Here is a 12,416-nt window from a genome sequence, read left to right as displayed (position 1 = left end):
ATAGACATTTTCTTTTATTAAATAAAAAGGTAATTCAGTCTGTCTTTAGTTGTATATGGTTACCGGTGTCTTTATTTTAGATCAGTGGTTGCTATAGATGAGTTTGCATTTCATACCAAACTGACATGCCAATCTGCACATATAGAAGAGGAACACACAAGAAAAATGTTCATCTGGCATTCTACCATGTGATCTCACATGTAGAAATATAAAACCTTTTCCCAGCACACATCCAAATCACACCTTAATCCTGGAGCCAAAAGAACTGAAGTCTACACAGCAGTGTTCAGTGACACATGCTATCATCATTTCCTATTACATTTTCTCTGATTCATAGGAGGAAATGGATGATCATGTTATATTACATAAACATTACATTCCTTATATGTACAAGATAAATAATTCCCCAAAACATCAGCACAGAAAAAGAGCCATCCACTTTAGTTTTTTGTTGACAATTCAGGAGCCTACTTTTTAAAAAGGTAACTGCTATGAATGGACTTCTGAATATAGAAAAGAACAGTGGATTAGTTCTACCAAAACAATGAAAACTTCACAATTTGCTTAAGTATTGCTAGATTTTATCATAATTGTCATTGACATAATTGAATTTTAATTTATTCCACAGGGAAAATGTTTTAGTGGTAACATCAGTTACCTAAATGCATAGTTAAATAATCGACTGTCAAGCTGGTGATCACAACTTTTGTGCCCTTGAAGTACAGTACGGCCTATAAAATGCTACTATTCTGAAAGACCGGGGTAAATGATTTCAAGGTAATTGACATTGTCATCCTAGCACTCAGCAGATCTCTGAATGTGTGGGTGGTGAGATAAAGAAGCATTAGCAGCCATTATGTGTAATCTCTAGTTACCTGAAGCAAACTTGCTTTTTTATTTTTTATTTTTTTTACTTCAGCTATACAGAAAAACTGTCATGGAAACAATGCAAAATTTATATATATTAAAAAAAGTTACAAGACTGGTAACAGTGTTTGAACAACTATCTATTGTATATAGATGGGTGCCGGATGACTGGCCAACGTTCGGGATCCCGACCAACAGGGACTATTCTCCCTCGTGGGGGCCCTTGGAGGGGAGAATAGAACCTGTGCATTGCCCCCCATTCGGAGCATCGCCGGGCGGGATTCCAATGTCGGTATACTGACAGTCGGCCAGTTACATCACACCTATATAGACCCAGGTCTTGAAGTAAATGTGGGAGATTTTATTGAATAGAGGAAAAGCTGAATCTTAATCATAATCTTTTGATAAGATGTTAAAGAGATTATGGCAGTCAGCCCCTCTACTATGGCCATATTCAGGATATCTACAGGGTTTCCTAGATGTTTATTTTAAAACGTAATAAACCAAAAGCAAACCGCCCTTTTTTCTTTTTTTTTTAGTTAATCTGCTTCATCGACACATGGTGGTGTCTTAAAGTGTTACTTATTCACACACCTTTATATAGACATCAATACCATATTACTAGTGGTACTTTAAGTTACCGCACAACAAACCTGTGGTTCACCCGAGCATGGTGGTACCCTGCCTGCTCCAGCTGCTCGGTATTATAGGCACGCCAGCAATCGGAGTAGATCGTCATTCCCGATTCAATGACTTGATTGATGGCGGCAATCAGGGTACTGGCGTCACGTCTTTGTACTCGTGTAACAAAGCACTCGCCGGTGTCTCGTGAAATGCCTCCGAATAGCCACTGTTGAGGCAGCATCCGTCCCACGTGACTTTTCCTCTGCACAAAGAGGCTCTCGTCGACTTTCCCTGGCCCGCCAATATGACGTTGGGGCTGTGCCATTAGGTCCACGGTGCAGGCCTCCTGCATCAGGTTATTGTAGAACACCATGGATTTATTTGACAACTTGAGTTGTCGCTCACAGAAACTGATACTTGTGAGCTCCTCCGCTCATGAATAAATGAAGCGTATCAGCATCCGGAAGGGTAAACGGCAACCCGGGAACCAATGTGCCGCACAGAGGCTCACCTTCTTCAGACATGTTTTGATATGGCAGCGCCACTTGCACTCCGTAATACTTAAGCGCATTGGGTGGCCATTAACACAAGTTTGTGTCACTGGCAGCAAATGGTGCTGTTGGAAGAACACCACTGCCGCCTCCTCTGTCTACGGCAAGCTGAACATTGTGACAGGTTCTGCAGCCATTACGCAGTCACTTTTCCTTCACCTCTGACTGAATCTGGCAGGAAGCGGGAACACTAGGCTACTTCTGACTGACTACACTATCTACGCAGCACTACGCTGATTCTGACAGTGCCGCTACGCTAACTGCATAATGGGCGCCATGCTAAATATACAATTACCATATTAACTAGTGAGATCGCATGGCACGAAAACATGCCATATGATGTGAAGCGATTGCACTACGCCTGCGTATGTATGTTAATTGGGCGCCCTGCAAAAACACAAGTACCCAAATTCTCCCCACAATAGATTACTTTTTATATGTAATAAAGGTAACTGCATCCACAACACAGTGCGTCTTTCAGTTATGCCCAAATCACCAGTAAGAAAGCGGCAAGAAATGCATCTTTCCATATAGACAGTGTCTCTGCCTCACTATTGTTTTAGGTTTTTTTATGGTTCAGCTCTAGGAATAAATACTATAAAAACTTATAGATATCAAAAAGCCAACACAACAAATATCCATGCTTTATCTACATCATTAAAGTAATACCCCTTTCACACCAGCCTAATTTTCCGGGTTAGGCCCAGGAACAACCCATGACTAGCGATGGTTTGTAAGGTTCCCAGGTCAAAATCCCAGGAAAATTTGCCGGGATTTCAACCCTGCTTTGGAGCAGGGTTGTTCCCGGGTTCAACTCTGGGTTCTAGCCGGTGTGAAAGGGGTAGGGGGTACTAACCCGGGTTGCCGGTCCACGGTGTGTGTGGTCAGGCCGGGGATCCACACAGGCTGCGGGCGCAGATGACAGGACAGGCGGCGGATGAAGATGATGCAGCTCTCCAGCATCCTAACTGCCCCCGGAGAGCTGCGTCATCTGCACCCGCCGTCTGTGTGGATCGTCGGCCTGCACCAAAGACCAGCAACCCAGGATGAGTATTGTCCACCCCCTCTGCCACCATCCTAGCTCCTGCCCACCTCCTGGCCTCACTTTGGCAGCACCAAATCAAATATAGGTGGAACCAACACCAAAAAAGGTTTGATTTCAATATGCTTGGCAGTCTAGTGGTCCCCCAGACCTATACATTTCAAATAATACCCCACCTCCCCCACTGAACACAGACCACAAAACTCCATCATGCACACCTCATTACCATAATCCCTCGAATATCGCACCCCCAGTGGAGAACAGAAACATCCCATCAATTGTTACACCCCCAAATAGCACCTACTCCTGTCCCTTTAACAGATGTCATAATGGATATAGATGGGCATCTGACTTAGATGAGCATTGCAGTGTTGCGTACTCTGCTATGTGAACAGGCAAAGGTTACTTATATGGGAGACAGGAGGGGGGGCGAGGGCTCTACTCAGGTAGCCTCATAGGTGCATCGTCCTCCCAAGAATCTTCCCTGTAAGGTCTACGGCCAATCCGCCCTGGCTACTGACAATTCTGGAATTCACACATATTTTACTGGGATCCAAGCTCACTGACCAGACAAAAATAAGCACAACTGGACAATGCTCACTTCCTCCTGCAGATCAGATCAGACATAACACCACCTGAGGGGAGATTCCTCCTCCCAGAGATGTGTGCTGGGCAACTCCTGATGACACCAGGGAGACACTAAGCACACATTTGGTTTATGCATTTTCCTGAATTAGTCCCATCACTTCCCTATGTGGACAGCCCCCATTTACTGTTATGAACAGAAAAAAGGTTGGAGGATATCCCTTGTGGGGCGCAACAAACAAGGTGAGTGAAATAAAATATAATATATTACAATCCTTAAGTGTTGATGGAGGATCCGTTTTAATGTGTTGTTCTGGTGGTCAAACGTTTGATGGTTTTTCTCACAGCAGGGTGTATATAAAAATAGAAAATGAAAAAAAGGTTTGTGAGACAAAAGATAACAGTACAACAGATATGCAGCATATCTGTTGAACTGTTATCTTTTGTCTCACAAACATTTTGTAAAAAGAAGTAATGCTGGCTATACCGTAAAATTACACCTGTATATATATACCTTGCATTATGTAGATTGGAGCATCTGTTAACAAGTAATGTGACAAAAAAAGTGGAGTATAATATGGGAATCTCTGCTCCAGATGCCTCCTCTCCTGGCTTCCGGAATTTCCTGATTGCAGTTAGTAACAGATTATACAGCCATCAGCTGCCATAAGACTTCACAATATGTAATTTCAGAAAATTAATTAGATCAATACAAATCATTTAATAAAATATCAATTAGCAATCAGTTTTTCAGGTTATTTCTTTTAATAACAATGCCGACTGCCTCGGCCCACTACTGAATGGCTTCTGAGTATGGGGGGGATGCACAATACAGTACCTGCACACTGTAGGCGCTATGTAGTTAATCACCAGGCACAGTGTACTGTCACAAATTCTGTAACATGTAAACCATATCTCAAAACTATCCTTATTTAATCAGAACTTCTGAAAAAGGACCCTGAATAAAAAGGGAGTTAATGTGGTGTATAAAAAAAAGAAAAAGAAAAAAAGAAAAAAAAAAGAAACCAGTCTCAAACTAATTACGAAATATTCTGATTGTTAGACGGACACTACAATGATTTTTCCACAAACTGACATTTTCAAATGAAGCCGTGAATCATAGAAGCAAGCACAAGCCTGTGGGCCTAATCCAGGTTTATATGTAAGTGTACAGACACAAGGAATCAGCGGTGCGATTCAGTTAAAATTCAAATTAAGCAGTAGGTCTCTTTAGGAGATAAGACGCCATTGCATTTTAAATCATGCTGCAACTGACAGGGGGCTGTGAGCAATATCGCAGGACCCATTCAGCACATGTGTAGAACAGGTGTAGTTCCTGCAGATACCCCACACCAACAGACTTTTTTTGGGGTGGCATCCAGGGCCTGATTCAGGCCTTTGATTACCATCCACCTCTGAATCAGGCCGTTTGGATATTTTTAAAAGAATGCTGTTTAGGGACAGCCTAGTTCAAATGCAATCAAGGATGTGGCACATCCACATGAGACCAGGCCTAGCCTGTAGCTTGGCATAATGATCCCCATTATTCATTGGTGGTTCACCATGCAAGGAGGGAGTGTGCACACCATGTTCAGAGGAACACAGCTATAAAGTGTGTATGTAAAAAAAAAAAAAGCATAGTGATAGATCTTTTTGTAGGCGTTGGTCGTAGTGTAGTACTAGATTGACTTCAGGCTATGAATAGGCAAAATATCTCTGAAAATCCTACATAGGAGCTCCGTCTTCCACTAACCCCAAAATGGTCATACAAGAGAGCTACTAATAACATTATGCATATAGAACTTTTCATGAGGTTCCTCTAATTGAAGTTAACAGATAAATCTGATAAATGTAGTCTATGACCTAATATTACTTGAGTTTCATTTGTACAGGCCAGATTCCTGATCTGCCAAGCCATGCTTTTCCCTCCTTTTTTTTTTATCAATTACTAAGTTATTCCACATAATGTACAGTGAATACACTATGGGCGGGATGTATCAACATACATCTCCGCCCTTCGCACGGCAGCCGCCGCGATGCTACCGCATATGTACTAACATATGCGGCCAGCATCGGGCTGCTGTAACGGAGACCCCCGCGATACCTGTGATGTTGGCTGCGGGGGTCTCCGTTACCTCCCAGCGGCTGCCAGCATCCCCCTGTGTCTCCTCCTCCCCCCTGAAGCCGGATGTCCTGCCGGCTGTGACACCAGGGGGAGGAGATGATCACGGGAGGAGATGATCACAGGAGGACGGGAGGGGGTGGGCGCGCGGACGTCGGACGGCGAAAGAAGCCCATAACGCTGCGGACGGGTATTGATACATAGGAAAATGCGGTAAAACGGGTGTTTTACCGCATTTTCCCGTTAGTACATCCCGCCCTATAAGCTCTGAGTTTCAAATTCAATACAATTAATTAATGGCAATAACAGTGTACAGTAAAAGAAAAAAAATCTTACAAGATTATATATTTAGAAAGAGGGGGAATGAAAAAGACAAACAAACAAACAAACATAAGGAAGGGTAAAAGGGGAGGAACAGGGGTTAAAGTGGGCAAGAACTGAGTACCGGCAGTTGTAATTGAAGCTGGAACTCCGTTCCGCCTCCTTCTGCCCACACTTATATTTAAATTTCCTCCAGCAGGCTGGCTCATATTAGAGCTCAGCCTCCGGAGCCCGCCTAGCGTCCCCCTGCCTCCGCAGCAGTCTAGCACACTGTGTACGGCTACCCCACCAGCCAGCATCTGTACACAGTGTAGCAGTAGCACCTCCGGCTGCTTTCTTCCTGTGACTAGGTGGCCATCAGTAAATCATAGCTTGCGGACTGGCTCCTGATTGGCTGCCAGACCCCGAGCCATTTAGAGCTCACAGGCCGGCAGCCAATCAGAAACCAGCCCGTAAGGTATGATTGGCTGACGGCAAGGGGTAGAAGAGACGGGTTATGCGCTCCCATTCGAAGGGAAGCGGCAGTGGAGGACGAGGAGCCAGCCAGCACTTGAGGATGACATGGACTCTCCTCTCCCCGACAGCAGCAGCAGCAACAACGGTGAGTTGTGCTGCTGCTGGGATATTCTGTTACATATTGGGGGCATATGTGTTTATTGCACTGTAGGGGCATACCAGGCTGGCACTGTGGGGGCATATCTGGCACTGTGGGGACATATTTGGCACTGTGGAGGCATAACTGCCACTGTGGGCAAATATATGTGCCTGGCACTGTGGGGGCATATGCAGGGCCGGTGCTAGGTTTCTTGGCACCCTAGGCAAAATCTTGGGTGCCGCCCCCCACCCCCCCCACCAATCACTTACATACGTTCTGGATTAAAAATACTCTTTAAAAGTATATTATATATATATATATATATATATATATATATATATATATATATATATATATATATATATATTAGTATAATATGCAATATATAAGTATACAGTGCACAATAAATAAAACAAAAATAAAAAATATACACAGTACCGTGTCTCTGGGGCAGGTACAGCTGCCAGCCAGGGAGCACATGGAGGGAAGTAGGAGACGAGGAGCTGCAGGGCAGGCCTGCAGCTTGTTACTACAAGCATACTGCTTACGTACAGTGGGAGGTAGTGGGAGGTAGTGGGAGGCGCCGGGTGGACCGGGCAGCTGAAGAAGTGTCACTCAGCGCTGACTGGTAACCATGGTAACCGGCGGCCACGATGGTGGGGGGAAGGGGGGCGGGCGTTGCGCCAGATGGGTGTTCGGCGGCACAATGAATAGAAATAATTGCAGAGCGCCCGCACCTCTACCCCAGCCCCAAATAAGCTCTGTGCTTGTGGCAGGCATGAGGTCGGACGGGCGGCTGCTGTTGGAGGTGCCCGCTGAACAAAGAGCGCCCTCTAGTGGCCGGCGCTCTAGGCAGCTGCCTAAAGCTGCCTAATGGTAGCCCCGGCCCTGGGATTATGTGTAATGGCCATTATGGTGTGGGGAGTATTGTGCAATTGCCATCACAGTGTGGGGTGTAATAGGAATCACAGTGTGTGGCATAATGTGAAATGGGCATCACGGTGTGTGGCGTATTGTGTAATTAGTATCACGGTATAGGGTGTAATGTGTAATTGGCATCACGGTGTGCGGCATAATGTGTAATTGGGATTACAGATAAACAGTATAATGATTTCAGTAGCCTTTCATTGTTTGGGCTTGATTTGTGAGGTGTACTAAGTCACTGTGTGGCCTTCAGCCTGCCAACTTAAGTGTGGGAGGACAATGACCATTCCTGCGGTAACCAATGTTTGGTCATGCAGGTTGCAAAGTGAGGTGTAAGGTAATTGATTTCCTGCTAGACCATGCCCCTTATATTAAGCCACACCCTTTTTTCTTCACTATCACGTTATGTATTGGGGGGGGGGGCGCATTTTCATTTATTCGCCATGGGAGCTAAATTGTCTAGAAACGGCCCTGGTTGGAGGTGCATTATAAAAAAAAAAACAGTTTTGTGATAATGCCTGTGTGTATATACACACACACACACACACACAGGCTCTCATTCAGATGGTCTCATAAGCTGCAAATATCGCAGCTTACCGAGCTCCTAAGATGGCCCCTGCTGAATACATGCCGCCCACCCGCCAATGAATACCCTTGGTACCATGTAAGGGTGGCATTAGGGGCATGGCTTATTCCAGGTGGGAGGTGCTAGGTGTGTGGCCCACAAGGGTGGGTGTAGAGAAGTGAGTTCCACCACCTCCCTTGGACCATTTTAAGCACTGGGGAGGAGGTAAACCAGACATGTGCCTCAGAATCGCCAACTAAATTATAATACACATCCCAAAAATTAAAACAATGTACACATCATTATCACGATGAGAAGAGAGAGAGAGTAATCTAGACATGTCTAAAGGGTCGCTGTATATAATGGATTGACCCTGTCTTTCCTTGTAATCACTCCATTTAAACCACTTCATATTAATAGACTATGTAAAGGTGGAGTATTTGCAATTGGCTGTTTCAAACAGGAAGTGAAGTGTGTATGCAGTTTATTAACAATATGACTAAATGCAACGTATCGTGGGTGTTTCCAAAATTGACCGATGGCAATTATTAACTGGGCTCTCATTGCTTGGGGCAAGCATATAATTATGCAATGTAGTCGTGTACAATGACAAGAATAAAATAATTGTAAAATTAAAAATATAATCTGTTAGATCAATTTCTGATCAGAACAAAGTATTCCTGCAGAGAAAGAACCAAAGAAAAAAAAAGAAAAAAAACGTTTGCGCCCGTTGTATGGCCAGTAGCTTGTTCTACTTGTAGAGTACATACAACGGCCGCAAAAGTTTTCTGATTTGAATTAATTGAATTAATTGTTCACTTATAACATACACTCACCCAAGTAAAAGGAACACATATCCAGCCCGTGCATCTTGTACATATTGTTAAATGTTTGTCAATTTATTAAGTGGTATCTATTTCACTTTACGGTTTTATTGGAACACTAATAAAAGGTATATTTTAATAAGGATTAATCTTTCTCTTTAGTGCGCCAGCAAAAAAGAAAATCTTTTCTTTCTTCTCTTTCTATATTGTATATTGTACAGCTTTGTTTTTTGTTTTTCTTATGCACAAAAAAAATACAATAAAAAAGTATTGGATTTAAAAAAAAAATGTTATCCCTTCCCTGCGCACCAGGACACGCGCAGATATTCAAGTGTCACATGGTTTTGATGCAAAAATACATGAAAAATATGCTACAGTCCTCAGTGCATTTCACTAGCGTAATACATCTTGCGCCATATGGTTTATATGTAGGAGTAAACGTCTGTAGATTAGGATTTCAACATGGCTAATTCTAATTAATAATATTAGTTAATTAATCATTTCTAATTGTACACTAGCTGTATGGGAATGGCAGAATTCCATGTAAAAATCACACTGCTTTATACAGAAACCAAACCGCAGTATTTAAGAAAAACGCGTACCTTTTCAGCACAGTGAGAATACAGCACACATGCTGGCTCTTAGATGTCACACAAACCTTTTAGAGAACTATGAAAAGTAAATAGTAATTTATAAGTAAGCTCAGTCCAGTAACAAACTAAGGTCAGCTTTTCACCTTCAACTTTGGACAGGATGGAACTGCACCAACCATCTGACATTATACAAACCTAATGCTGCTCCTTAGGTCTGTGGTGCCGCTGCCAACCACTAGAGGGCGTCTGAAGGAGCTACATTCAGGGAAACACACACACACATGCTCACCACCGTCTGAGGGTGGGCGCAGGTGAGCTCTTTCATGTGCATCCCTGTGGGTGGCTTCACCTTTTCAAGCAATTTGCCGCAGTAGGATGCTATGCCATCTTCTGTCCTAGCCTGCTCTGTCTCGGAGTCTGTTCTTTATACAGTATATGAAACATATGACATGGCTGTATTTCTAAGGGAGACTTTATGGGGGGGGGGGGGGGCTATATTTATATAGCGCACATATATACCTCAGTGCTTTACAGAGAATAGTTCACATCAGTACCTGCCCCACTGGAGTTTACAATCTATATTCCCTACCACATGTACATGTGGGAGGAAACCGGAGTTCCCGGAGGAAACACACAAAAGCATGGGGAGTATATACAAACTCTGCACAGTTAAAGCCATAGTGGGAATCAAACCCAGCACCACGTTGCTATGGGGCAGTACTGCTAACCAATACACCATCCATGCTGCCCAGCGTGACCCCTAATTGTTTTGCGATGCCAAAGGTGCAGAGTATTTTTTGTTCATTTTTGAGCAGAGCTGTGCGCAACACATTCTAAATTCCTGCTCTACAGCTACTCTCAATGAGACCCGTTTTATGCATCATGACACCTAGTTTGAAAAGTGTCATGTCTCTATCACACATTTTACAGATGAACTGTGCACAGGAAATTCGACGATTCTTTGTTAAACAGAAAAACTAATATCCCAAATTCATGCATTGCTGTATAGTAGCATTTTAATCGTGATTTTTTGTTTACCATAAGACACAAGGAGGAGATCATAGAAAAGAAGATTGTAAGTAACCTTTACACAGGGCTGCAAATACTAAAGGTTTTATTATTCTTCAAGTGCAAGGTTTTTTTTCCAGAGACTTTCACCTGCAAGTCAAAAATATTAATAATTATAATGTGAGTCTATCACCTTGAAGAAAAGTTTGACCTGTCTCTGCTGAATAGCTATCCTCTGACTGGCAAAAGTGAACCCATTTACTAGAAGCACTGTGGCAGGAAGTTGCTCAGGAGTGGGGGATGGGAAGACTCTTCTTACCTTGTTTGCAGCACATTTCCCTGCATCCTCTGGGCCAGCATGTCCGTTCTGCAGAAGGATTAAAAGAAAAAAAAGAATATTATGAAATAAGAGTTCATACTATTCCAACAGAAAAAGCTTAGCTTGCTGCACTACTTTAAAAAAGAAAAAAATTAATCTGTAGAACAAAAGATGTTTGTAACAGAGTGAAAATATTTGTTTTATAATTATGCTGATCATATAAAATACCAAACAGTCATAAACAATATTCCAGAATAATGAACCAAATAAAATAAAAAAAATAAATAATCAGAATCAGAGTAGTGTTCCCGCGGCCGCAGCCGCTGTACTACGTCCACAGCGTAGCTTAAGCTGCTGCCGTGTAACTACACAAAAAGTCAGTCAGGCGTCCCAGTTAGTATCAACGTCGTGTTCCCACCCGTTCGCGGCCAGCCGGAGCTTACGCAGTTAGTGTAGTCAGTCAGCGCTACGCAGTTAGCGTAGTCAGTCAGCGCTTATAACATTGGGGGTTATTCTAGTTCACTCTTTCTGACTAATTCCTTCTTAGATGGACAAAACCATGTGCACTGCAGGTGGGGCAGATGTTACGTGTGCAGAGAGAATTAGATTTGGGTGGGGTTTTACTTCAAATAAAGATCTATATTGGAGTGTAAAAATAAAGCAGCCAGTATTTACCCTGCACAGAAACACAATATCTCACCCAAATCTAATTCTCTCTGCACATTTTACATCTGCCCCCCTGCAGTGCACATGGTTTTGTCCATCTAAGAAGGATTTTGTCAGAAAGAGTGAAGTAGAATAAGGCCCATTGTGTGGAACCATTGATCATTTTAACCTGCCTGACATGACAGGTGTGAATGTGTTCCTGAAACACCCCCACTATCCATGCCAGCCTGAAGCATGGCGAACGCAGCTGACCCCGCGAGGGGACACGGAATATATGTGAAGTAATCCACGTCCCCTCTCCACACTTTATAAAATCAACTCCACGTCGATGTGGATAGTGGGGGTATGAACAGGTTGGGAAGATACGTAACGCGTGTGCTCGCCACGCTTCAGGCTGGCATGGATAGTGGGGGTTTGAAAAGGAGGCATTTGCCAGTATGTAACATGGCGCACTGGAAAATCCGTCCTTTTAACCCTGTCTCCATGAAGCGGACACGGGCAGGGTTGCCGTACCCTGCCTGCCAGAATTACTGAGAAGCACAAGCGTCTGAGACGCTTGTGCGTCTCAGACAGATGGAGTGCCTCTACGCCGTCGCCCGCATGATCCCCTCTACCCCGGCATCCACCAGAGCAGGAGATATGGCAGCTACTGGCGCTGTGTGACAGGCACTCTCTAAGCTTGCCCGGGATGCCGGGGACATAGCTGCACAACGTAGCTTAAGCTAGCCGTGACATTGTAATTAAAAGTAGCCTCCCATCAAAGGCTAATAAGGTAGAGCAATGTAGAAATGCATGGACTGTCACTAGACA

General features: G+C 43.6%; 1 protein-coding gene across 1 annotated transcript in view; it reads right to left on the bottom strand.

Moving 5' to 3' along the window:
* The window catches only part of RPS6KA1 (ribosomal protein S6 kinase A1), a 109,753-nt gene that overhangs the window by 83,490 nt on the left and 13,847 nt on the right, over window positions 1-12,416 (bottom strand). Inside the window, exon 2 of the mRNA XM_083173297.1 lies at window positions 10,941-10,988. Within this exon, the coding sequence (XP_083029423.1) occupies window positions 10,941-10,988 (48 nt within the window). The remainder of the gene's footprint in view (window positions 1-10,940; window positions 10,989-12,416) is intronic.

The sequence above is a fragment of the Crinia signifera genome, chromosome 2 (assembly GCF_055691185.1).
Source record: "Crinia signifera chromosome 2, ASM5569118v1, whole genome shotgun sequence".
Lineage (NCBI taxonomy): Eukaryota > Metazoa > Chordata > Amphibia > Anura > Myobatrachidae > Crinia > Crinia signifera.
This window is presented reverse-complemented; position numbering and strand designations above follow the sequence as displayed.